The sequence below is a fragment of the Poecile atricapillus genome, chromosome 1, assembly GCF_030490865.1.
Source record: "Poecile atricapillus isolate bPoeAtr1 chromosome 1, bPoeAtr1.hap1, whole genome shotgun sequence".
In the NCBI taxonomy this organism is placed as follows: domain Eukaryota; kingdom Metazoa; phylum Chordata; class Aves; order Passeriformes; family Paridae; genus Poecile; species Poecile atricapillus.
The window spans coordinates 88,133,257-88,158,798 of record NC_081249.1 but is presented as its reverse complement, the minus strand read 5'-3'; the positions used below and the strand labels follow the sequence as shown (position 1 = coordinate 88,158,798).

The following is a 25,542-nucleotide window of genomic DNA, read 5'->3' as shown; positions in this document are numbered from 1 at the left end:
TGTTCGACAACCCTCCTGAGATGAAATTCCTCCTGATGTCCAGCCTGAACCTCCCCTGGCACAGCTTGAGGCCGAGACCTCTGGCCGTGCCTCTGGTTGCCTGGGAGAAGAGACCAAACCCCACCTGGCTGCAGCCTCCTTTCAGGGAGCTGTAGAGAGCGATAAAGTCTCCCCTGAGCCTTCTCCAGGCTAAACAATCCCAGCTCCCACAGCTGCTCCTCATACAACTTACAAAAAAAAGTCACTTAAAGCTTCAGATGGCTTCTGCACATTCTTTAGCTCATAGATTTCCTGTGTCCTGGCACACAGGAATTCTATCTGCTAAAGATTAACACAAGTGCAAAGACTTGACAACCTTTACAAATGTTGAAGACAAAACTGTACTGATTGTAACTGGTGACATTTTTGGTCTTTGTTTTGGCTAGTGTTTAGTCTGTTCTGGTCACCTGAATTTCTTCCTGACTCCTGGCAATTTGGTGCACTCAGGAATGTCCTGAGTTGCCCAGTTTAAGACTCAAAGTTTCTGCACCTGTGTCACATACCTGTGACACCCTTTGGTGAGGTTTTTTTCTTTTCTGTTAACAGATACAGGAGGGAAATGCAAGTAGTGATTGAATTAAAGAAACCACATTGCCTTGATCAGCAAATTTGTCTCTCCTAATACTTCCATGATAGAGGTATCATAATTGCTTCATCAATGATGATAATAAAGTGTTTCAGCTGTCGATTCAGAAATGGAACTCCTCTCTTTTTTCTTAGCCAAGATTATCAAACAAGCAGAATGCAAGCAAAAGCATGGCTTTGTGGAGTGTTTCTTTTGGGTGGAAAAATTAATGATGCTACCAGGAATCTTAAATGCAGTCCTGTTTATTTATAAACAACATAAAAGATCTTTTTTTTTTTTTCCCTTTGGACTATAAAGAATCAAACAATAAGAAATAATTTATTTGCTTCTAGCCTATGGTTCCTCATATGAATTAAAGATGCAGTCATGAGCAAGGCTGTGATTGCTGCTCTCCTTCACAGGAGAATCAGACCACCATTTTTATTTTTTAATTTGGACATTCACCAGACGCAAATGCATCTCTTTGCAGACTGCAGATCACTTTGACTCTGCAGAGCCGATCAGTTTAACTCACCCATTTAAGAAGGCACAGCATCACTGATCAGTGAGAGCTAGAACCTAGGCCTACAGCCTAGAACCATCATGATGAAGGCCAAATGTATCCTGGGACTTTTGTCCTCAGGTGCTCCGCTGCCTTGGTAGGCAGACTGGACGTTTCCAGAGCCCACAGAGAGCTGGAGGAGCTTTGGCCTTTCTGTGCATGAGAACAATAAAGTGTCTCAGGCCATCTGTTAGAGTCCATCTGTAATACAGCAGACGTACACCCTGTTGTAGAGCCACTAAGTCCAAGCAGAGGATGCTTACATGTGCATGTATCCCATCACTGCCCTCTCTTGCAGTGGGTCTCTTGTCCACCACTGGCTGTGTGAGATGAGAAGTTTGTGAGCAACAGAAGTCATTTGATGCATACTATCAGCTTTTCAACCCTATGTGACAGGTGTCAGGTGGTACCACCTTCCACATGCAGTCAGACACTCTCCCCTCAGTCACACTCCCATGTAGCCCAGCTGAGGATGTGGAGCAGGTGTGGCAGCGGGACAGTAAAAAACAGACCAAAAATTTATATTGCTGCAAAACATTAACATGGGGAGCGCATGCTTGTTCTCTCTGTAGGGACTTCAGGGTGGCTGATGACCCCACAGCACTCAGCAATATTCCTGTTTGCAGTGCACAGGCAGAATGTGCTTAGTGTTGTTTCTATTCCTCCCCTTTCTCAGGCAGATTCTTCTGGCTGCATCCTACAGTCCTTCTTCAGTCCTTCTTTTGGCAAGTTCTCTTGTCTCCTCTCAGGATTTACTTCTCCTCTTCCATAAAGGTGTATCTCCAGTTTGAGAATGTTGCCATACATAACACAGCTTTCCTCATAGTGGTTTTATGCCAAGACAAAGCAGTGTGGTATTGCATTGATTTCTGTTTTGTGCAAAAAGATTATAGTAACATCAGAAGCTGTGTCTGTAGTTCAATTCTGGTTCAAAGAATGTTGAGACAAACGTTTAGGCAAAACATTATCAGCCATTTTACCATCCCTCTAGGAGCATCCTGTATTGGGGTGAGGGTTTGGTTCTGTATTCATGGAAGGTGAGATCAGTCCTAACCCGGAGGGCTGGTGAGCATCTTCAAAGACCTCATCACTGATGGCAGTCTCGTAAGCAGGTGGTGGAGTGAGTGGCTCCAGTGGTTCAAACCTTTCTTCAACATCTTTCTCCTCATGGATGTCCGAAACAAACCGCTGCAGTCTTGGGGGCAGCACCAGCTGCAGGTGCGTCCTGGAGCCCGTGTCTGTCTCAGAGGTGTGCATTGTGTCTGCTGGCACTGGGCCCTGGAGAGTCTCCACCATCATCTCTTGCTGGGCAGAGGATTCAATAACGACGTTGTACGGGGGAGGCTCGCTCAGCGGCGAGGGCACAGAGCCTGGGTTGGATGTAATTGTCCATATTGCTGGAGCTGACATGGTCATCACCTCCTCATAGGTGGGCGCTTCGTAGGCAGCATTCACCCTGTGCCAGGAGCAATGCAAGATACTCTCATTATTTTACTGCATAGTTTATAGTACAGATCATGGAGTATAGGGACCATGCCACAATCAACAAATGGGACTGAGACAGTGTATCTCACATGGAATTGCTGTGTAGGATATTCTGGATCAGCTCACCTCTCCAGCCAACTGAATGTCTTTCTTACTGGTAAAGAAAACAGCTCATCTGGCCATTTTCCCACACTCCCCAGCGTTAGTGAAGCTACCCACACCGCTCAGTTCAGTGTTCTAGGCTTAACCTAGTGTTCTACAGTTAAAATTTATCACTAAGGATTGATAACTACTAGTTATCTCATGGAATAAAACAGGACCTATTTTTTTTAATATATTAGCTCAATGTCCATCCATTTTTTAAGAAGAGAAAATTAGGTACTTTTATTTAGTTTAAACAAGGGCTAATTATTCTGTGTTTAAAAGAACTATCTGCAAAGAAAAAATGTTACTTTGGAGACATTTTCTTTTTCAGGTCGTATTTTTAAATAAAAGGATACTAGTTTTCTTCAAGTATGCCTCCAAATTAGCAGGGCCAAATTTAGACTTCTTTTTTTATATAGTCTTTCTGAAAATACACACTGTATTTAGGAACATCAAGTCTTTTATGCACGTGGATAATGATCATTTGGATTATACAAGGAGGCAAGGCTACAAATAAAGTTAACGTCTTCAGTGACAGTAGGAAAACTGGGGTTAAATTAGATGAAGCTGAGAACCTGCAAATGAACCTGAAGCCAAAAAGAGGTGGTAGTGCTCAGTCTCTAAAAATCAGGGGGTTTTATTAGTGTCAAGTAGGAATTTTAAGAGCGAAACACACCCAGTTACAGGTTTCTCTTAAAGTTTGCCAAGAAACAGTTGCTCTAGAGATAAGGTTTATAGAGCTAAACCCAAATAACATTTGGTATTGCTTCAACATTTTTTCTTTTTCCTTGTCTGACTCATTGTTTGGCAAGCCTCGATTACTCAAAGAAAAATAAAATGGGCCTGGATCGGTTTAACATTGGCAAGTTTTAGTGGATCAGTTCCCAGGGAGAAGAAAATTCATATTATAAAAGGTACAGGACATGCGTGGCATTGACATTTGCGACCTCCACGTCAATAATGAGGGAAAAAGATCTGAAAATAACTTTTGTCCTTAGGAATGGAGTCTGCATTTGCTGCCTCAGGGGAAGGGCAGCAGAAGAGTGTTTAGAATGGCCATGAGTGAAGTGAGAGAGTTAAAGAGGAGTAACCAGGTTGCTGCTTACCCTGCTTGGCTTTGCCTGTTTGGAGGTATTTCATTTGTGTCATGCCGGTGTTGATTCCTCAGGTAACACTCAACAAACACACTCAGCAAATAGCCGACCAGGCACACTCCCCCTACCCCGAGGAAGAAGTAGCCTACTGGGTTGATGTTAGAGGAGATGGCCAGCATGGTGACCCCGATGAGAAGAGCAGCGGTGAACAGGAGCAGCAAGGTTTGGCGGATGTTCTTCCAGCGTGTCTCTAACCACATGGCAGAAGGGATGGCGGTAGCAGGCACTTGAGAACGGATGGGCACTTAAAGGGACAGACATCTGTGGAAGATGGAACAGTTTTTTCAACATGAAACATGAGAATATGAACACATTCCTAAATATTGTGACCGAAGTAGAACCATACACACTCGAGTACATGCATGTACATCATAAGCCTGGGAAATCTGTGCACACCAATGTAAACATATTAGAATTTCCTGTCAGCATGCATATTGAATAGTTGGAATACTTGGACGCAGTTGCAAAACATAAAATGCATAAATAGACCATCAACACTTATTACCAGACATATCTAAAAAGGTCTGGCTTAACAGGGAGGCAGATTGGGGCTACTGCGAAAGCAAGACACGGAATAACCATAAGGATTAATTCTAGGACATTTGTGCCTTGCATAATCAACATTTAAATACTAATTCAAATCCCAAAAGAAAAGCAGCACTATTTAATAGGCCTGTCTGCCGTGGTCAATCAAGCATCTTACTTCAGTGTAGTACTAGAGCAGTAATTTAACTTTAGGTTCTGGGTGTAGCTAGGGTATGTGTGTTTTTGTAAAATGTAGGCATTTATTTCAGTATTTGCCTGTGTTCTCAGTTCTTTCTCTGTTGATATGCCTGGTTTTTTGCTCTGTCTCAGACACAAGAGCCCCTCCTGTCCCCCATTCCAAACCCCATTTCTGTGAAAGGACAGCAGTTGTCACTGTGCGCAGTCAATATGAAATGAATAGCAGGGATCTGTAGCATTCAAGAATACCATAATTAAGGAGCTGTCTTGCACTTGTGTTATACTAACCTACATCTATCCCACTGTTTTGGTGAAGACCTCTTTGAAGGAAAAAAGCATGAAACAATGGGCATACTTTTTATGAATATACATCTCCAAACAAATAAACAGTTTCATATAGCTCCATGTTACATTGTGTGCTTTCCCCTTATTACAGCAAAAATAATTAAATGCATATAAGCAAAAGAAACACTTTTTTTTTTAGCATGTACTTACCAGAAAGAGGTTTTGGAAGGTACGAGCAGTCATGTTTTAACTTCTCTCTTCATCACAAGGAAAAATGTGAGCTGCTGCTTCCCGTTCTGACCCGAGGATAAAACACAAGTTAAAACTCTCCCTTCCTCCTTTCGAGTTTTTTGGTAGGGAAACTATTCAAAAATAAAAGTCGGAAACTAGTGAATATGGCAAGATAGCAACTGATGGGAAGATCCCATTGTACGAGTTTTGCATGGGAAAGTAGAATCTCTGTTTTCCAGGTTCTGAATCCACAGCAGTTTCTAGACGATCACACACTTTCGACTCCTGTGCAGCTCTTCTCGGTCTGTCCCACAAAAGCAGGAAACTCATTAGGAAAGAGGGCGGAGTGAGCAGTGGGGGAGTGCTTACCTGTGTCGTATCTCTTTGGTCTGCTTCACTTCAGTGAGAAAGTTCCCTGAAAATTCTGGGGTTTTCCCCACATAGCAAAGGAATCTTGATCTCTGCCTCACAAAGCAGGAACAACTGCCTGCCCAGCCCACATCACGTGGGGAACACATCACACATAAATCTGTTTATGACTTCTGTAAAATGCAAATTCATACATTTGTCCTGATCCAGTCCTGTTTGTCAAATGTTGTTTTATGCCCTCTTTGATAAAAAACAAAAGGAGGAAAAAGGGGGCAAGAGGTTATTATTTCACAGAGGGCTGAGTAAAAAAAAAAATTTTACTCCCTGTTGTATCTGGGAATGCAATGAGAGGCAATGATAAGCAACAGAACTGAATTAGGTACTTAATTACTTCTGGTATCTGAACCTTTGGTGTGTGTCTGCAAACTGGAGTGGAAGGGAAGGGAAGGGAAGGGAAGGGAAGGGAAGGGAAGGGAAGGGAAGGGAAGGGAAGGGAAGGGAAGGGAAGGGAAGGGAAGGGAAGGGAAGGGAAGGGAAGGGAAGGGAAGGGAAGGGAAGGGAAGGGAAGGGAAGGGAAGGGAATGGAATGGAATAGAATAGAATAGAATAGAATAGAATAGAATAGAATAGAATAGAATAGAATAGAATAGAATAGAATAGAATAGAATAGAATAGAATAGAATAGAATAGAATAGAATAGAATAGAATAGAATAGAATAGAATAATTTCAGTTGGAAGGAATCTACACTCCAACTCCCCACCTGCTTCAGGGCTGACTAGAAGTTGAAGCATGTTATTAAGGACTTTGTCCAAATGTCTCTTACACACTGACAGGCTTGGGGTATTGACCACCTCTCTATGAAGCCTGTTCCAGTGTCTGACCACCTTCTGGGTAAAGAAATGCTTCCTGATGTCCCATGACACAGCTTTGAACCATCTCCACGGGATCCCCAGGAAGAAGGATCAAAACCTCTATCTCCCCTTCCCCTCCTCAGCAAGCTGCAGAAAGCAAGGGGGTCACTCCTCCGCCTCTCTTTTTTCCAGGCTGGATAAACCCAGAGCCCTCAACTGCTCCTCCCAGGACACACCTTCCAGCCCCTTCACCAGCTTTGTTGCCCTCCTCTGCCCACATTCAAAGACTTTCCCACCCCTCTGAAATGGTGGGGCCCAGAAGTGCTGCCAGCACTCTGGGTGAGGCAGCACCAACACTCTCACGAGGCCTTCTCTCTTCACAAATAGCAAGTCTAGGAGGGCACCTTTCTTAGCTGTCTCACTGAGTATCTGTGACAAGAAGTTATTGCCTACAAACTCCAGGAATTTCCTAGATGTGTTCATCTAAGCAATTTGTTATTCCCAGGTGATACCTGGGAAACTGGAATCTTCCATAAGGGTAAGGGCTGCTGATTCAGAGATTTCTCTTAAATGCCTATAGAAGAACTCATCAGTGCTTACATCATTGCAAGTTCTTGAGTACTATAGGATGAATTATCTCCAGGAGCAGGGTGCAGTTCATGGTGGTCTGTAACAAGAAGATGCCCTTGTGCTAAATATTTATTAATAGCACTTAGTTTGGAAGTTTGGGCCAACAAGAATTGCATGAGGTTCAACAAAGATAAAAGTGAAGTCTTGCAGGGATTCAATAATCCCAAACAGCAGGGATTGGACTATTTTATTCTATTATTATTATTATTATTATTATTATTATTATTATTATTATTATTATTATTATCCCAACCCGCAGGGATTATTGGAATAATCCCCAGCACAGTCTGGGGCCAGACTGACTGGGATGCAGCTCTGCTGAAATAAACTCGTTGGACATGATGAAAGGGAAACTCAACAGGAGTCAGCAGTGTTCCCTTGAAGCACTGAAGGCAAGCTGTGTCCTGGGCTGCATCTGTAAGAGGGTAGTGATCAGATCAAGGGGTGGGATTATTCTGAGCAGCATTTGTTAGGACACACATGAAATACTGTGTATTTGTCCCCCCAGTTTGGATGTGGTCTGAAAAATTTGGCATGGTCTGGGGAATGACTTGAGGGTTGAAGAACTTTGACAGCTTAAGAGGCTGGATTTGTACAGCTGAGAGGAGAGAAGGCTTGGGCAGGTGATAAGTGTCTACTCACAGTTTTCCAATAGTAGTAGGTAGTTACAGAGAAGAGGGAGGGTGTTTTCATGAGGGTACATGGTGACAGGATAAGAGGCAACAGGAAAAAGGTTAAGTCCCTCTATATATAAGAAAAACAGCCTTTAATGTGAAAACAGCAAAATGCTATTTCTAGCCCAGAGAAATGGAAGAATCCTCTTGGCTGGAAATATTCAAGACACAGCTGAGTTCAGGGCTCAGCTTTCAGTAAGAGGTTGGACCAGATCATCTGCCCTTCCAGTCTGGACTTGTCAATGTTTCTGTGTTTTGAATATTTTCTCCTTATAATTCCCTTTCTGGCTGCTGACAGATAAAGAAACTTCAGCTTTGATTGTTATCCGTTCTTTGCTTTCATCTTTTGAAGATGTCAGACTTAACACCCACATAAAGGGGAGAAAGTCAGGATTCTGGCGTGCAGCATGCCATTTTGCAAGGCTATTATTTAGATGAAAAATATGATTTTCATTTTGGGGCTGCCTGGTGTTGAGAACACCTTAACTGCTAAGGAAGATTTGAGAAAACTGTTTTGACAGCCTCTTTACACAGGCATCATCTTGACTGACCCATGGTGGAATCTGCACGTGTCAGTACAAACAGCAACTACTTTCTAACCAGTGTAGCTGGTGGTTGTTAGAATAATTCCTCAGAGATAAAAGATTTATATCCTACTGATTTGAGGAGGTAATTAAAATTATCTCCCTGCCTGTTCTCCATTTTTTCCTGTCTTCCTTGCAGTGACTCAGTGTTCAGGTGATCTCTTGCTGAACCAGCCCAGCCATCTCAGTGGGAAAGTATTTATATTTTTCCTGAGTGAATTTGGTGGGCTTAATCTAGTCCCTAACATATCATCTAACCACTAGCTCCCCACTAAAGTGAAGAAATAGGAATGCATAGCCAGAGTGGTGGAGGAGAAGGGAGGAAGAGTGGGAATAATTTCCAGGGCTGTAGTGGCTGTCATTTGATTGACTGGGCCCAAACCATTGGAGCAGAAGGAAATTCTTCCTTCTTTGATGGAGTAAGCCTCATAGAAAGGTGTAGAAAGAATCTAAGACCCATTTTTAACTCAGCAAAGCCTGTTAGATATATCATGGATTACCAGCTCAGCCTGATGACTTTAGCCAACTCCCAGCTCTGGTATGCACACTGTCTACTGTCCAATGACCTCAACAATTTGACCATTGTTGAATCCCCCTTGTGGGTTCCTACAGAAGGTACTTCAGCTGTGTGGAGGGAGCTGATGCATTTTGCTTATCTGCACATTCTCCTGTGGGGAGCAGGCACTCTCCTAGTGGATAGTAGAAAGTCAGAAATGTGAAAAAATCCTTCATTATTTTCTGGAGAGCTACTTTTGTGATTGGAAATGCTGTATTTGATTTGTGGATAGATAGAAAGATGTTGGTTTTGCTGAAAATCTGTATTGTAGTTTTGATTGGTGCACCATTTTGAAAAATAGTCTTGGACACAGTTATGAAATATTGGGATGAAAAAGGCTAAAAATGGTAGGTCTGTATTGAATTGGTTGTTGATTGCATTGATTGTATAAGTTTATTTCTGTTAAAGTTCAGAGTTCAGTAACTCCTGTGGATTTTACCCGTGCAATTCATGGATGACAGTGCTGAATCTTTAGGAATTATTTTTATTCATTTACAAGCACGCATAAAACAACAATACTTTATGATGCAGCTTTGAGTGCATTAGTTGAACATGTTTATGAATGTGATACATACTGCTTTGTGAGTCTAAGGCTACGAAGCAGGATGAATTTCTATGAACTAACCTCTGCAGTATGTTTTCTAGCAGAAAAGTGCTTCTACATGAGGCCTTTCAGCATTTCTGAAGGACTTCTGAAATTTTTGTCTGTTTGTTGTTTTGGTTCTTTCCACAGTCTGGTTAAGACTGTCACTGGGATCCATAACAAAGAATAATTGATCACACAGCTACATCAAGAAGATTTTGGTGATTAAGAGAAACAGAAAATGCAGTGGGGCTTGGGTAAAGCCTGAGAGATATTTCTCTGCAAGGTTTGTTAAACAAGGTGTTGAAGCCTGGGAGAGTAAACAAGGATATTTATCCTGCTGTGCAAAACTGTCTCACTTTCATGTGCAGTAGAGATTTTTTTATTTTCTACAGAAAGCTTTCTGTTCTCTGTTGTTCAGTCATACTGTGGGAACCTTCATTTAACAGCATATTTCTTTAGTCAGGACTGCGAATTTCCTTTTTTTTTTAATTCTTTCTTTGTTTTTCCCCATATCTTGTTGTCAGCCTCAAAGAAGCATTTCACCTTTCCCCTGTTTCATCTCACTATCTACTCAACCTTCTGCCCCGACTGCTACTAATTAACTTAGTACCTACAGTAAGCTCAGTTATCAGCTCGGTATGCAGAGAAGCTTGCTTTATTCCCAAGGGCTTGTGACGTGCACACCATGGCACGATTAATCTGACCGTAATCGCTATGTCTATTCTTCCCCATAACCTCATCCTGAAGCAATTTCTGAGAACCTGAGCAGGTATTGGGGACAAAGTGTTATTGAATCACCTTTTCCAGTCTTGTCTGCCTCTCCTTTTGTCCCCTGGGTTTTGCATAGTCACTTTTGTGACTAAGCAAATTGCATCACTGCATTTTATCTAGAGATCATGGGGCAGTCATGAGCTCTGGTTGATGTTTCTGGTCAGTATAATGTTTTAGGCAGAAAAAAGCAAAACTACAAGGAAAGCAGAATGCCTGTGGTTGGATATTCAAAATATGTGTGTAACTTTGGGAAAAATATTCGCGTTTGACCTGCCAGAGCTTAATGGTCATGCATTTCTTGAGAACTGGAAATCTCTGTTTCCTTCCAGCTTACTCCAGTTCTTACAGGACAATGGTGACGTGTAGTCACTGTGTGCTGGATTTTTTTGGCATGGCTGTCTTCTACCTGCAGTGGCTTTTCTCTGTAGATCAGGGCTGAAATGCGGTCACAGAAGGACTGATATTACACAAAAAGCTTCTACTAATACTCTTAATTCCTCAGCTGTCCGCAGGATGCTTGAAAAGCATAAATGTACAGAGATTGAGTCAGAGACACTTGTTAAGTTGTGCAGAACTAAAGGATCTCTCTTTTCTGAAAGTGGAGAGTCACATTCAAGATGTGTTTTCAGGGCTGTCTGCACACCTAATGTTCATAAGTATTTAAAATTAACAAAGCATCACCTCCTTTTCCTGCCAGGAGAGGAACAGAAAAATAGCAAGCATTTACCAAGATCATATGAGGGGTTTTATATCCTCTTACAGACTTTTAAATTCACATATATAATATTTTACATTTTGTCAGGGAAAAAAAAAAAGAAAAAAAAAAGTGAAGGCTAGAAGCTTCCTCACTTTTTAATTCTGAGTTGCCCTTAGGGCAAGAACTTTAAATTTGTTAAGTTTCATTAGTACTGGTGAAAGTTTCTGTAGCTGATTTAGTTTAATGATAGAGTCCAGCTTGGTCTAAATTATTTACTTTTTGCTGGAAGACTTTCTTCACTTGTGTAGAATCTCTGCATACTGCAGTACTTTTACTGAGATGTTACTGTATGTGTGATGTAAATTAGCAGTATGCACTTCTCTGAAGTAACCCACCCTGGTGACTGAAATGCTACTAAATGAGACACTACAGTGACCCCTCCTCTTTTGCTAATTTAGAGCTCTTAATGTGGATTAGACAGAGGAGGAGATGGCCGTGACTAAATGTGAAGAAGGAGGGCAGTTAAGATCCTACTGCCAGAATATGGTGAAAGAATCACATGGAATACTGTGGAAATTTCCACAGTGTGGAAAGAGCAAATGAGCAGAAGGAAATAGTTGTAAAATGAAACTAAGGACTTAACTGAGAATATTAAAAGAACACAGGAAGATAATTTGCTGTCATTCTAGACTGTACTAGGTGTCTCTGGAAAGAAGAGAAAATCAGACCTGTGTATGCTGAGCAGTTTTACTACGGAACATTCCTTTTCTCCAGACATAATTTCACCATTCTAAAATAGAAAACTTTTCAGCCAAAGGACATGAGATGCAGTGAGAAAAGTTAATGTGTAATTGCCACAGTTTCTGTTCCTTATCTTCCTCCCTGGTCCTAGCGACATATTCTTGCTGCTTATGTTGCCAAACCTGTTATGTACTGGAGCCCTCCCTGACATGTTCTGAATGGCTAGCAGGGCATAAACAAGTAAAAAGGAAAAAAAAAGTGCTATTTTCTCTCATGTTAATACACTAACAGTCACAGAAACATGCAGGAAATGCCAGTATGGCCATGGGAGAGGAGAAAGAACGTCATAGCCTATTTCAGTGTTGAAGAAAGGGGGATGCCCTTTTCTTTTCCACAGCACTAGATGGTTTTTCTAGGGAACCACACCTGAAATATTTGGGAATTACCACCCAACAGTAAAAATACCCAACAGGCTACTTGGGTTGGAATTTAGCAACTGTGCAACTTGCTGTGGGCTAAAATGTAATAAATGTGAGAAAATGAGAGAGGTTGAAGTGCCTGTTCCATCATGTAGATTCCTGAGCAGAAATCTGGCATTGTTTCCTGTCACTGGTGGGACATACAGTGACTCTCCATGAGATGCTCCTACATTCCTATTGAATAACATTGCACTTTCTTCAAATTCTTTCAGTGAACAGTGGGGTGGGAGAATGGGGAAAGTGTTGCCAGACAGAGAAATCCTAACTTAAGTATTTTATTAATGAGTTTTAGTAACTATTTTATTTACGAGTTTTTCCCTGGAGAAGAAGAGGACACTGCTGTTACTGGTACTGGTTCCTCTCTGAGTGCTGTGCTTTGTAGCCAGTCAAGCACAGAAAACCACATGTTCCTTGATGCCTCTTCTTAGCCTAAGGTGCTCATAGTCTAAAGCAAATGTGACAAAGCCACAGAGTATTTTAGTTATAGGAGACCAGAGATAGATAACTTAGTATGAAAAGAAATTCTGAGAAATAAAAGAAAAATTAGTAAAATCTATCTTAGTAAAGATAGGTTTTGCCTGAAAACTAGATCTGTAACTGGGATCCTTTTTTTCCCTCATTAGATATTCTCCACTCAAAGGCAACACTTTCAGCCTAGTTTTACTACTAGTTTTCACTGCACTTTGCTCCAGCCGCCTGCCATAAAGGCAGCGCGCCTCAGAAGGAGGAAACTCAGTCTGGTTCCTTTTTCTGCCTCAGGAAAAATGGGTATTATATTTCAGTTACATCCCTGCAAACAGGCATTCACAGGGGTCAGTGAAAGAGCAAATATGTTATTTTATGAACGCATATAGTCACATGAGCTGAAAAGAACGTAGTTTTTATCTTGGCATGGTTCCTCAGCCTGAGCTGTCAGTCTATTTAGTGATACAGACAGACTTTGGCCAGCTCTGGCATGGATTTGCATTCCTACTGGACCCTGCCAAATTAACAAGAGCACATCATAATGCATTTCTGGTATGTGCCGTTCTCATGCCTTGTAGTGTTGCAGTTTGTACGGCATCTGCATTGTCATTCTGGTACATTCTAGAATGTCATTCTGACGATGTTTCGGATGTTTGCTCCTGTGGGGACAAACGACTGTTTCCAAGGTCAGCCATCAGCTGCAGGGACAGTCTGATTAAAGTACCACACCACATCACTGCCAGTCCAGCCTGCTCCTTGTAAATGAGCACTGTGAGAGCAATACACCACCTTTTGCTTTCTCCTGAGGCGGCAGCAGTAGTGATACGGCAACTCCTATTGTTTGTGAAGGGGAACTCTGCGTTATCAGGGCTTCTGTTGCTGAGAGATAGCTTTCTTGTTCACTGTAGGCAACAAAAAACCAGGACACTCAATATGTGGAATTAACTGTATATCTGGTTGAACTGATGGCTTTGAGAATTTATTAATGGTGATGACTGTGCAAGTTTGCTTCTTCCACATTGTACCTGTTTCATGAGAAAGTGTTGACTGGTTGTAAAGAGTCTTTCTGTGAAAATGAGAAGAATGAGTGCCATTGAAGGGAGAATTTCAGGGTTGAGTGGTCATAGTTTGTGGACATTTGTGTTGAAGTGAAGACGTATTTGATGCAAAAGATGATCCTTGTGATAGTGCATCTGTTTCTTGAGAAGAGTTAAGCTTACTGGCTATTGGCAACCTCTGTTTCATAGAACTGTTCTGTGAAATCCCTTGCAGATGATGGAAGATGTCAGAGTGATTCATGAGAAGGTGTTAACTATTTGACAAGCTCTTGTTAACACTTGAGGCATGGGAGATCATAGTCTTCGCTGAAGAGATTTCTTTGACTATATTGGAAGCACTCATGATGTATATATTATTGTCCACTGCCTCCTCCGTTCCTCCCTGCTTCCTCCAAATATTGCCTTGCTTGATTAAAAAAGGAGAAAATAGTCTTTTATCAGAATCACCATTATATGACCCTTTACTTCTCACACCTGAGTGTGTGGCAGTATACGACACCCAGAGCTCTCACAAGTTTCCAGTCGACACCTGTGTAAGATCCACTGATATTGACAAAATTCCTGGGTCCCATTAATATTGATGAAGTTTCCAAATCTCTGATATATGGTGGTGCTCCTTTAACCAAATTCTCCTGCCCATGAAGCTACTCAGCAGCAACTTTGACCATCACCAAGACTTCCTAAATTTGTACTTCAGGTACTGTTATGGCATGAATATTTGGCCATCTGAAGAAAAGATAAAGGGCTTCCACGATGGAGCTGACTGCTCTGCTTCCTTGGCAATATTATGTTCACCTGAGGTTTTTAAATGAAATTTGCAGAGTAGGGCTCAGGGCAGAATGTGGATTGTATGGAGATGAATTTATTTTCAACTTCCTATGAGCACTGTAAAGGCCAGATGATTTTTACATATGCAAAATCCCAATTGTTTGCTTGTATTGAGGACTACAGCTTTCTGCATGTCTTGCTTCTGCTTGCTGCTTTCCTCTTGCAATCCTACCCTGAAGTGTCATTCCATGGCAGCCCAGCTATGGTGAGCTTTGCCTGTCTCGCAATTTCTGAAATTCTGAACCTCAAGTACACAAAACTGGCACTACAGTATCTACCATGTCAGTACACTTCATTACGGAGTTGGAGAAGGCAGAGATATGTTCATTTCCATGCAAAGGCTTGTTTCAGAGATTATTTTTATGCTCCTATTTTATATTTTATTAATTTGGAGGCTGAATATTTTTTCTTACAAGTTGTGTTGAAACTGATAGGTCAAATAAGCAATGTGGAATTTGGCTGTAAACATACCTCCAAACAAAAAAATAGACTAAATCAAGGCTTCTTGTGAATTGTGGCTCTTTAAATGGAAGTTTTGGATAGAAATTGCCACAGTATGAGGTTTTTGTGGTAGGTCAGTAAGAGATAATGAATGTGATACAGCTTGAAGAACATACACAAAATGGTGAAAAAAACCAAACCTGACATTCTCCAGCTTAATACTGAATGTATGCTCTTGAATGAGTCAAAGGGAAAAGAAATTACAATTTTGGGATCATAGATGAGATACTGGTATTATAAATAACAAGGCTGTGGTTAGGTGATTCTCCACATTTTACATGCTTTGCAAAACTCTTCAGGATGAGAGAGTTGTTGTTGCTGATCCTAAACTCTTTGCTTTAACTGTTGACCCTTCCGAGTTATCTCCATAGCATTCACACCAAGCCAGCTGGGCTGGTTATTTGAGCACTAACAAAGAGTAAATATTTACTACTTAACAAATCTAACTTTTCTCGTTTTGGTAGAGTCCCATGATTGATTATAGCTCTGCCTTTCATTCCACAAATATATTTACAGCAGTTATATAAATACATTTATCAATTCTTAATATTCCTTGAGAAGGAAGTAAACATCTTGCCCTCCTTTCATTACATTTTATTTTATGCAGCTCTACTTGCTGTTAAAAGATTGCTAGATTTTCCCTGTTCCCAGTTTTATGTCACCAAAGCAGTGCTGGCATTCTTTATTTCAGGTCTACAGTTTATTTAAGACTGCTTGCTTCCTGAGAATGCCTGGGTGCTTTTTATCCCATGCCATGCTGGTTTTGGCTGTGGTAGAGTTAATTTTCTTCAAAGTAACCATGACACATGATGGAGCCCTGCTGTCCTGGGAATGGCTGAACACCTGCTTGCCCATGGAAAGTGGTGAATGATTCCTTGTTTTGCTTTGCTTGCATATGCAGACTCTTCTTTACATATTAACTGTCTTTATCTCAACCCATGTGTTTTCTCACTCTAACCCTTTTGATTCTTCCCCCCACCCTACCACAGGGAAGTAAGTGTGCCAATTTCACTGCAATTGAATAGAAGTTTTTATTTTACTGTAGCAGTTCAGCTCCCTGCAGTCTGGGAATTATACTGGATTCTTACTTACCAAGGTGCTCTATGCAAGCTGATTTTCCAGTGGTGCTTGTCCTCTTAGTGGTGTCCAGGCCATTGAGGTTAACAAACTGGCCAGAGAATAATTTTATTTTTTTTTTTAAGTTTGAAGTGGAAACACTATTTTGTGAGACATATTGTTTGATAGTACTCAAAAACATTTAGGGGGCACTTCTCTGTAACAAGTAAACTTGAAGCCATTCCATTTTTACTGCATGTCTGATACACAGAATATATGTATTCGATAAATGTATGGGTACCTATAATGCACAGCCCACACATGCCACGTAAAACTGTATGTAGTATATAATGTGCAAACACATCAGGACACATATTTAACCATTCACAGAAGCAAATGTTCCCCACATTCTTCATGAATGGATTTTCTAGATATTTAGGATTAGTTTATGGTTCTTAAGTGGTAGACACCTTCTTACTGAATGTCATGAAGTGATTCTTTTAAAGTTTTTATATATGCCAAGTATTTGTCAAAGCAAGTATCAGCTGTTCTCTGCTGTTGTACATGCTTCCATTACTGAACCCTCCTTATTCTCTATGTGTCCTTATTGATTAATAAATAAATGATCCATTATTTTGTCTCCTAATGCTCTGCATAAACCACCCTTACTGTTTTCCAGATGGCCTGTTGATGTGGAATAATTGCTAGGTTCTTTCCAGTGAAATTCTATTGAGTAATTAATTGTGAACAGTCTGCACGTTGTTTGTTTACTGTCCTGATTCCTTAAGAAACAACGCCTTTCTCTTGCCCTGACTGAAGAAAGGTGCTGTATCGCAGGTGGGAAGGAAGAGGGAAACAAGGAGAGTGTTCCTGTAATTAGCACTGACTTCTGATTCGGGTAATCTCAGATCAAATTCCAGTTACAGCCTTCAGCTCTGACTTTAACCAAGTCCTTTCGTTCACTGCATGTCTCTCAGAGAATGTACTCTTTTAGAATGGGGTCCGACTCTTATTTCGTGCCTTGGAAACAGGGCCGAGATTTTCCTGAGCTAGCTCGCATCCTCCTTCAATGAAAATTAAAAAAAAAAAAAAAAAAATAGAAATGTTTCACTGAAGTACAAATGTTTCACTAAAACAGATAATTTCACGGTATTTCAGGTGTTTATCATGCCTAAGAAATTGTCAGCACGACCTCCCGCCTGTGTGGATTCGCCGGGGGCGTAAGCCCCGTTGAGCATCCCTAAGATGCTCCGGGCACAGCAGCCTGTGGGTGGGCTGCCCGCTCCCTGCTCCCGCTCCCTTCTCCTTTCTCCCTGCTCCCGCTCCCTTCTCCTTTCTCCCTGCTCCCGCTCCCTTCTCCTTTCTCCCTTCTCCCGCTCCCTTCCCTTTTCTCCCTTCTCCCGCTCCCAGCTCCCGCTCCGCAGTGGATCGTGCCGTCCACACTAATCAGCACCGGCTCCCGTTATTAAAGGGGCCGCCGCACCGTTCTCATTTCCCAGAGGAGGGGGCCCGGGTGTTCCGTCCCCGGGAATTCCGCAGCCCGACGTGGTCTGACAGAAGCCGCTCCCGCCACCCTTTGTGCTGCGGGCTGCTTTAACCCCTTCTGCGCCCTTCAGAGTTGCAGGAGATGTTTGTGGGGAATAATCCCTGCTGGTCCAGATTATCTGGACAGAAGGAAATTGAGAGCACCTTTACCCCTAATTCTGCAAAAGAAATTTACTTCTCCGATTGCCTTTTCATTCACACATTCCTCTGTTGTCCTCATCTGCACCGCATCCAGTTCTGACCTCTCTTCCTTCTCATCCTATGTCTATTTCTGGCAGCCATTGCCACAAAAAAATCTTTGCCTGTACTTCCTGTCTTTTTGTTTAGATTAAGCAGCTATTATTCCCCTTGTCTGAATACCACTTCATTACTGCAAATTGTTAAACTTGTTGATCCAACCTAGGCAAGGCCCATATCTTCACCCTTGTGCTTTTCAGCCTTTCCTCAGTCTTATGACTTCCCTCTCTGTTGTCCATCTGTTTTAACATGACCCTGGCAATCCTTTCACTTCTTTGCCTTGATTTCACTTGTAATTCACAGATGTGAACTGGCTATATTCATATATCAGTGCTTTTAAAGGACTAGGCTTACTGAGAGTTTTCCTTTGTTAAAATTATTAGTTAAAGCCAATTATGAAGTTAATGGTGCTGTAAAGCCTAGAACCTAAATCCTTTCTCTTAAGCATGATTATTATATAGATAATGCAGTACTGTTTGCAAAATATGGTCTTTAATTAGAGGGCCTTCCTCTGCTAGAGCTGTCCTCACATCTCGTGTTTTCCATCGTCCTGAGTCATCCTCTCCCTGAGCCCCTGTGATATATGTCCAGGGCAAGACTTCCTGGATGATACAAACTCTGATTATCTAAGTTCCTTCACATATGGCAAGAAATTTTTTATCTGCTGAATGATTAGAGAATTTGATTTCTGTGTGGAAACTATTGGTGAAGAATTTTGACTTGGTTATGATCTGATACACTGCACAACTTGAAACTCTTACATATTATGCTGAAATGATGAACTTTGAGTTTTTGAACATTTCATGCCATGGATTTTCTAGCATGCAGGAATAAAACCATAGAATAAGTCAGTATGAAAAAGTCTCATTTAAGTCAACTACTGTGCACTAAATGGTCAACTTCAAAGCTAGAAGGGCTTTGTATATACATTTTTTGTAGATCTCCGATATTACTCAGTCTCTCTTGGCAATTCCCAGTACTGAATCACCCTCATAGGAAGAACAAATTCTTCCTTGAACATAGATGAAATTTTCCTTGGTGCAACCTGAATGTTGTCACTTGTCCTTTTGCTGTGCCTATAGTGATGAACCTAGATGTCATTTCTGTGGAGGAGCTGCTTCATCTTTTCTGAATCATGGCCATTCCAGTCATCTCTGAAATTAGCAGGCAATCCCATAATTTCCTTCCTAATGAATTTTCCCTGTTGACAAATATCCAAAGTTATACTGTCAAAATCCCCCCAATTCATACAGTACTGACAGACAGATAAATTGATAAATATTTCTCATATAATTAAGTTTTGCTAGCAGGCAACTTTGCTCAAAGCTTGAAAATCAACTGAATTGTTATCTAAGGGCTCTGCTGAGAGATGCTGCACTGTCATTGGCCCGTTTAAAATTCAGCTGCTTGCAAAGGAGTTCTGCCATATCCCTTTTCCATCACTGGCCACTTATTCCAGCCCCCTTCATTGTACCAGCATTGGCATTAAGGATGTCACCTGGACCCACTGGCTGATCCGACACTGGCTGTGTCAGCATGGCATGGAGGCATCTGAAGCTGTTTATACAACTGTGCTGATGGACTCTGAGCTCTGTTTCCTTTTTCTGGCCCTGCGTGATAGTGAGGGTTAGTATCTCTGTGCCAGTTTATCCTTATGTGGAGCAGTGGTTGTAACAGGAACCAATATCAGTAATGCACTGTGAGATATGCAAATAAAGGTGGCAAGGAAATGGGAAGTATTTGTATTTATATGTAAACAATTTCTTCCACAGTCTTTACAGACATACGGGAAGACCCAGTCAGTTTATAATCTAAGGATTATTTAGACTTAAGGATTTAAAGACTTGTATAAATGGCAGGATGTTATAACTGCATTGATCAGGTTATGAATAATAATAATTTTTAGTATATAATACTAACTTGTATACGGTATATAAATTGTATATATAGTATATATGAATAATACTAAATCGTAAGATACCAAAATAGTCATACAACTAGTCCAGTATGAGTCTAATGTTCAGAAAAAAAAGCATAAATCTATGCTCCTATATCTGTAGTATCTGTAGGTAGATATCAAGTACTGATATTTGCTGCTTACTGAAAAACCAAAAATGACTGCTTCTCTAATTACAATGTTGATTTTCTTACTTTTATTGAGTTTTACCATGTTTTGTTCTCAGTCTACTTTTCTGGAAATAAAACTTACTTTAGACACTCTGTGCTTGTATACCATTATCCCTTTGTAACTTTCAGAATAGTTATCTTCTACCAAAATTAGGGTATCAACATCTCAAAGATAATTTGTTGATTTGGTAATTTTCTTAAAAATATGTTCTGATAACTTGATAATTATCCCTTTGATAATTATCTCAAAGAGATTTTTTTTTGTGTTATCTCAGAGAAAAGGTTCCTGTAAATTTAATTAAAATGGTCAACTGGGAAAAAAGATCCAAAGGAGGGAAAGGTTTCAAAGTGAACCTCATCAAAGATCCAGCACAAGAAAAGGGTCTTGTAAGTGCTCCAGCAGACTCAATTATCTTGGACCTGGAACAACTGCACAAAACAAATCTTTGGGAAATTTGTTGTTGTTCCATCTATAAAACTTGGTGGTTCCAATGCTCACATGAAAACAAAAAGGTGATGACTTTTTCTTTATTTAAAATACAACATTTCCAGCCTGCAGAATTGTGGAGAAATGCTTGACAAAACTTGATCTGTAAAGTTTTGAAAACAAGAAGATACTTAAAAACAATCACAGTTCCCTCTTAAAAAAGAGTTGCTGGTTTTCAGGAGTTTTACTCATAATTGTAGTTGCAATACCAAGGTTTTCTATTAGGCATTTTATTTTTAATGTAATTTCAGGAAACTCTTCACTACTTCTGGTAAAATTCCTGCAGGCACTTTTTTCAAAAGATGGGAAAAGTTAACTAGGGCAGAAAAGCCATGATAACCTACTGTTTGAGCGTTTTTGTACGGTGGGGTTTTTTATTTGTCTCTGTGGTGACTCTGCCACAGCTATGGTCATGGGAAGAATTAACAGAACAAATTACTGTGATAACACAGCAGGAGGGTCCCCAGCAAACTGATGGGACTGGAATGATTCAGGGTGAGTTACTCCAGTGCAAAATGGAGCAGTTAATTTGTCCTGGGATTTCAACCTAATTTTGCTGTGAGGCAGATCTAGAACACTCACTTGTGGGTAGTAGCCCTCTATAAAGGCAAAGTGTTTTGAACGCCTTGATCTAGGTCTGCCAGAACTCATTTTACCTTTGCCTATGACTGGTACCACGTAAAAATCTTTTAATTATCTACAAAAATTGCAACTGAAGAATCATTCCAACCCACAGGTCAGTCTCCTGCCTCATGATTACCAAAAATCATTTACAGAAAGTACCACGTCATCCTGTCCCCTTAAATTATCCTCTCCCAGTGCCTTTGCTATGGGACTAAATCAGTACTACGTAATCATGTTTCAGATTTTTCCAGTCTTATACTTTCCCTTCCTACTCTGACCTGTACACATGAATTCGCATGACCCACTTCACTGTCACCAAATAACTGTCATTATACTTGAGAGAACTAGAAAAATGTGCTTTTATGTGGAAAAAAAACAAAACCAAAACCAAAAACCAACCAAACAACCCTGTTTCATTTTTAAAGGTCATCCCTGCAGTTCTGGGATTAGAAGCGCAGGGAGCAGGATGTGGATGTACAGAGCTGCCTGTCTTCCACCTCTGGAGCTGCCAGTCTGTCCCCTTCTGCCAGGGCAAATCTCTGCTTAAGAGCACAGCTGCTCCACGGGCTGGCTGTTCAATCGGCAATGATCTCTAGTTTCAAGTGTGACAGCACCGACCTGCTCCATCTCCATTCAGCTGCAGGTGGGGGCAGCGGAAGAGAAAGGGAGGGAGGGAGAGGGAGGACACTGCAACCTACGTGAATAATTGATAGTGCAAGGAAAGGAGAGCAGCTGGGTTCCCTGTCTCCATCTGCTCACCAGCTGGGGATGAGAGATCCTTGCTCAGGTAGGGGATGAACAGCTTAGCTGCTTTTATTCTCGTCTTGCTTGCAATGCCAATTAAAAATACTTTGCATCTAGAAGGAATGGGAGCAAAGATAGGTGGGGGAGGGTTGATCCGGATCTTCTCTGCTGCTTGCATGGCGTTGTGTAATGGATAGAGTTTGGGGCAGTTTTAGCCTCATCAGGGAAAGTGTGTGTGCTTTTTAAAAGACATTGTGCTATTCTGCATTGTGTAGAGAAGCAGTTGCAGAGAGAGAAAGGGAGAGTGGAGGTGGGGAGAGCAGATGTCTGTGTAGGAAATGAAGCAAACTGAAGGGATGGAGGGGCATGAGAGAGGGTCTGCCCACACTCAAAGGAATCCCACCCTGATTATGTCAGTCCTGGACAGAAAATGAGGAGTCCAAGTGCGCTGCGGGAGGTGCTGTCTGTGCACACCCGGTGCTATATTTAGAAGCTGTGTGCATAGATCTTATGGAAACAGCTGATGTGAAAACATGTATGTTTCTGTCTGTGGATGCAGCTATGAGTTTGTGTAATATTGTGGTAAAACTTAAAAAAATACAGGTTTTGCCCTGAAGAGTTTACCCTTGAAGGATATACTGCTGTGTTTATGTGGTACTGCGCAGCTTCCGTGGAGCTGCTGATGTTCCTACAATGACTCAATTAACAGAATTGCAGGGACCAGTTTCTGTGTTACAGCTAATACAGAATGTTCCTATGTGAGCAAGATAAAATGCTGATGAATTTAAACACATGGGAAAAATCTGCTAACAAAAACTGGGAAAATATATAGCAAAAGGTATAGACACCAATTACTACATATATTAACGTGCCTACAAAGATGCCTAAAAGAACAAAAACTTGTATGCCAGTCCCTAAACCACGCAATAACTATAAAATGCATAATGATCCATGCAAGTAAGGACACGTATAGGGATTAAAATCTGAGACTGTAAGTGCACTCAATTAGTCATATAAGAATGCAAGTATCATTAGGAGCTGAATCTACTTACTACAACTGAAGGACTATAATAGGTAATATTTTTTCATCAGCACGGTAAATAGTAACAATTGTTAGCTTGATTGTAAGTTGAGGAGCAGAAAGTGGTCCTGTGATTTGCTTACATGTGATTTATTCATATTGCTATTGCTAAAGGAGGCTAATTAGAACAGTAATTAGGGTATTTAATAATTGTTTGCTGTTTTGCTTATGCATGTTGAGGGCTTTGTACACAACTGGAGTGGCACAGAAGTTTAGGTAAAGCTGTGAGGCAGTTAAATGAAAGCTGAGCTCAGTGTGATTTTGTATGTGAATAAAGTTGGTTCTTGTCTGTAGTGGCAAGGTGCTGAAGAACAAGAATGGCAGAAGGACCTGAGCCTCTCTGTAAGCTTTGCTTTCACCATGGCCAGGCTTGATAGCGCTGCTGATAATGACCCTGAGATGGGGGAGGGCAGTAGTTACTGCTGGCAGCTCTCTCTAACAGCAAAAAATAATGTCTCTTCCTCCTTCCTAGATGCAGCAGAAATGGCAAGCTTGGCTCTTTGCCTTGGTCCAGTCACATCTCTGCTCAGAGATTCAGGTGAATGAGTAAGACTTGCTTGTGAAGAGAGCAGCTGTTCTATTCAGTGCCCTGGGCTCATTTGGGAGGCATTTGAGTTGGAGTGAGGATGTATGAATTGACCCATGCTCCAGCATCATATCTTCTGGGGAATTACAAGAGGTAGACAAGAGGAAATTGAGTCGCCTGGGCTCCATGCAAGTCACTAAAACCAGCAAGTGGACCCTTTCTTTGTCCATTCAAAGTTGTCACCTATCTTGATTCCTTACTTCTTACAGTCTTTTTGCCCACCCACAGACCCTTGAAGTCCCCATAATCATTTCTATCCAGGTCTTTCAAGAGTAGAATTTATAGGAAGCATTAGGATGAAAATGCTGCATCCATCCCCAAAATTTTGATATAATTCCTTGCTCTCTGCATCTTTCTTTTATCTCTATCTGCTAGCTCATATTTTCTGTTTGGTCTGTCTGCATACTCTTTGCACTCTTCCTTTACATCTTTTCCTAGCTCTCTGGCAAATTCTGTCTCTTGTTCTGTTTCCTTATGTCCCCTTCATTAGTTAGAACAAACCCAGTGTGAGGCTGACATTTGACATAAGGTTGTAGCTGCTGCTTTTATAGGTCTTGATGTAAAGAGAAAACATGACATCATCCTGTGGAATGAAACTGAGAAGCACAGGAGAAAATATGTGTCCAGAAGAACTCTGTGTTCTCGTTTAAACACAGGTATATGCATATTCCTGCTATAGCAGACCATGTTCTCATGCTCAGTTTTTTATCTGGAATGACAATCTGTTGATGAGTGAATGGAAATACATGTGGTTAAGGCACTTGTGATCCCTGTAAATTTGAGCTTCCCTAGTTTACACATTGCATCAATGAGCTATTTCATAAGGGGTGCAGAGCCAAATCTCTGCGGTACTTGATGTATGTCAGGTCCAAATGACAAGGATTTGGATTTAGTGGATTTTCTATCTTCCTAGCCTTCCCTTTAAAAGAACGGGGATTTGTGGAGATCCGCTTTGATGCTCACTTTCCTCACTGGATACTGAGAGCCCGGAGATGTGATCTTTTTCTACAGCAGAGTTGAATAAGTGAAACCCCTCTGCCGTCCCTGTCTAACCCTGTGCTTGTGTTACCCTCACGCATGACCTGGAGAGCAGCGTCCTCGCCTCGGCTGTCCCAGCAGCTGCTCCTGCACGCTGTGCTCCATCCGTGGGCTCCCACAACGGGGGGCTCCAGGGGGACCGCTCTGACACAGCGGAGGAGGGGCAGAAGTCATCACCCCATCCCCCCTTGTCTCCTCGTCCTCTATCCCTCCTCCTCCTCCTCCCCTCCTCTGTCTTCTCCGGGGCCGCTGCCCGCCGGGCCCGGACCCGGCCGTGCGGGTCCCTTCCCGCTCTACCCGGTGAACCCCGGCCCGAGAGGAAGAGGAGGGGTGGGGGCGGGAGCCGCGGCTTCGCAGGGGGCCGGGAGGGAGCCTGAGCCCTTCTTCATGGCGAGGCCGGGGGAGAGCAGGCTCCCGAGGAGGGAACCCGGGAGCTGACTCAGCGGAGCAGTGCAGCATGTTTTCCCGGGAGCACGGCTTCCCTGCCGGAGCCAGCGGAGGGTAGGTACCGGCACCGCCACCGGGACCGGTGCCGGCGGCCGCGGGGCCTGGGGCCCTGCCTTTCCTGAGCAGCCCGGGGATGGGGCAGGGCAGCGGCTGCCGGCGTCGGGATGGCAGTGCTGGAGCAGCGGGAAGAGCCCTGGCGGGTTGGCTGGAAGGGCGGAGAGCCGCGGAGGGGGAAGGCGATGGCCGTGCCCAGCCCGGCAGGTCCGGGTCTGGCTGAGGGCCCGGCCCCGCTCTGGCCGGGGGAGGCGGGCCCTGGGGCGGCCGCGGGGGCCCTTCCCCTGGAGGGAAAGGGAGAGGCTCGGCCCGCTTTCGCCTGCCATCCTGCGAGTGGGGGTCCTCTCCTATTGGGACTTTACAGGAGGTGGGAGTGCGGGTTGGATAGCAAGATGAATTTACCCCTGGAGTTCTCCTTTCTCATGCCCCGCAAGGAGAGCTGGCGGGGTTCTCCGGGCCCTGCCCACTTCTTTGTGGGTGCACGAAGTCCTGAGCACCGGCTGCTGCCCACGAGTGGGAGCGGTGGCTTCCACGGGA

The 25,542-nt window shown here is 42.4% G+C and overlaps 2 protein-coding genes across 15 annotated transcripts in view; one reads left to right on the top strand and one right to left on the bottom strand.

Moving 5' to 3' along the window:
* Positions 1-211: 211 nt before the first annotated feature.
* Positions 212-5,676, bottom strand: TMEM139 (transmembrane protein 139). Of its 3 annotated transcripts, none has more exons than XM_058865331.1 (4): positions 5,558-5,676; positions 5,168-5,319; positions 3,902-4,210; positions 212-2,622 (listed from the first exon to the last, which is right to left on the bottom strand). In XM_058865331.1, the coding sequence occupies exons 3-4, from the start codon at positions 4,147-4,149 to the stop codon at positions 2,154-2,156; spliced, it is 717 nt and encodes a 238-aa protein (XP_058721314.1). In that variant the 5' UTR covers positions 4,150-4,210; positions 5,168-5,319; positions 5,558-5,676; the 3' UTR covers positions 212-2,153. The 3 variants fall into 3 exon arrangements, with proteins under 3 accessions (XP_058721314.1, XP_058721324.1, XP_058721304.1); XM_058865341.1 differs by lacking the exon at positions 5,558-5,676 and adding an exon at positions 5,465-5,499; XM_058865321.1 differs by lacking the exon at positions 5,558-5,676 and having other exon boundaries at positions 5,168-5,515.
* Positions 5,677-21,828: 16,152 nt separating this feature from the next.
* The window catches only part of LOC131592961 (rap1 GTPase-activating protein 1-like), a 48,103-nt gene continuing 44,389 nt past the window's right edge, over positions 21,829-25,542 (top strand). For 11 of the 12 annotated variants that reach the window (XR_009280738.1, XR_009280737.1, XR_009280740.1 and 8 more), the window contains exon 1: positions 24,865-25,005. Coding sequence is in view for 8 of the 12 variants with exons in the window: in XM_058864980.1 (XP_058720963.1) it covers positions 24,962-25,005 (44 nt within the window). In the remaining 4 variants the exon portion in view is untranslated. Of the gene's footprint in view, positions 21,843-23,352; positions 23,419-24,864; positions 25,006-25,542 lie in introns of those variants that run through there. The other variant, XM_058865048.1, reaches the window with a different exon arrangement.

What these genes read in the sequence shown, in the direction of transcription:
- TMEM139 (XM_058865331.1), bottom strand. Translation starts at nt 4,149, where the DNA reads ATGTGGTTAGAGACACGCTGGAAGAACATCCGCCAAACCTTGCTGCTC. An exon ending in AACAGGCAAAGCCAAGCAGG is followed by an intron (nt 2,623 to 3,901) that starts GTAAGCAGCAAC and finishes CTCCTGGCACAG; the next exon opens with GGTGAATGCTGCCTACGAAG.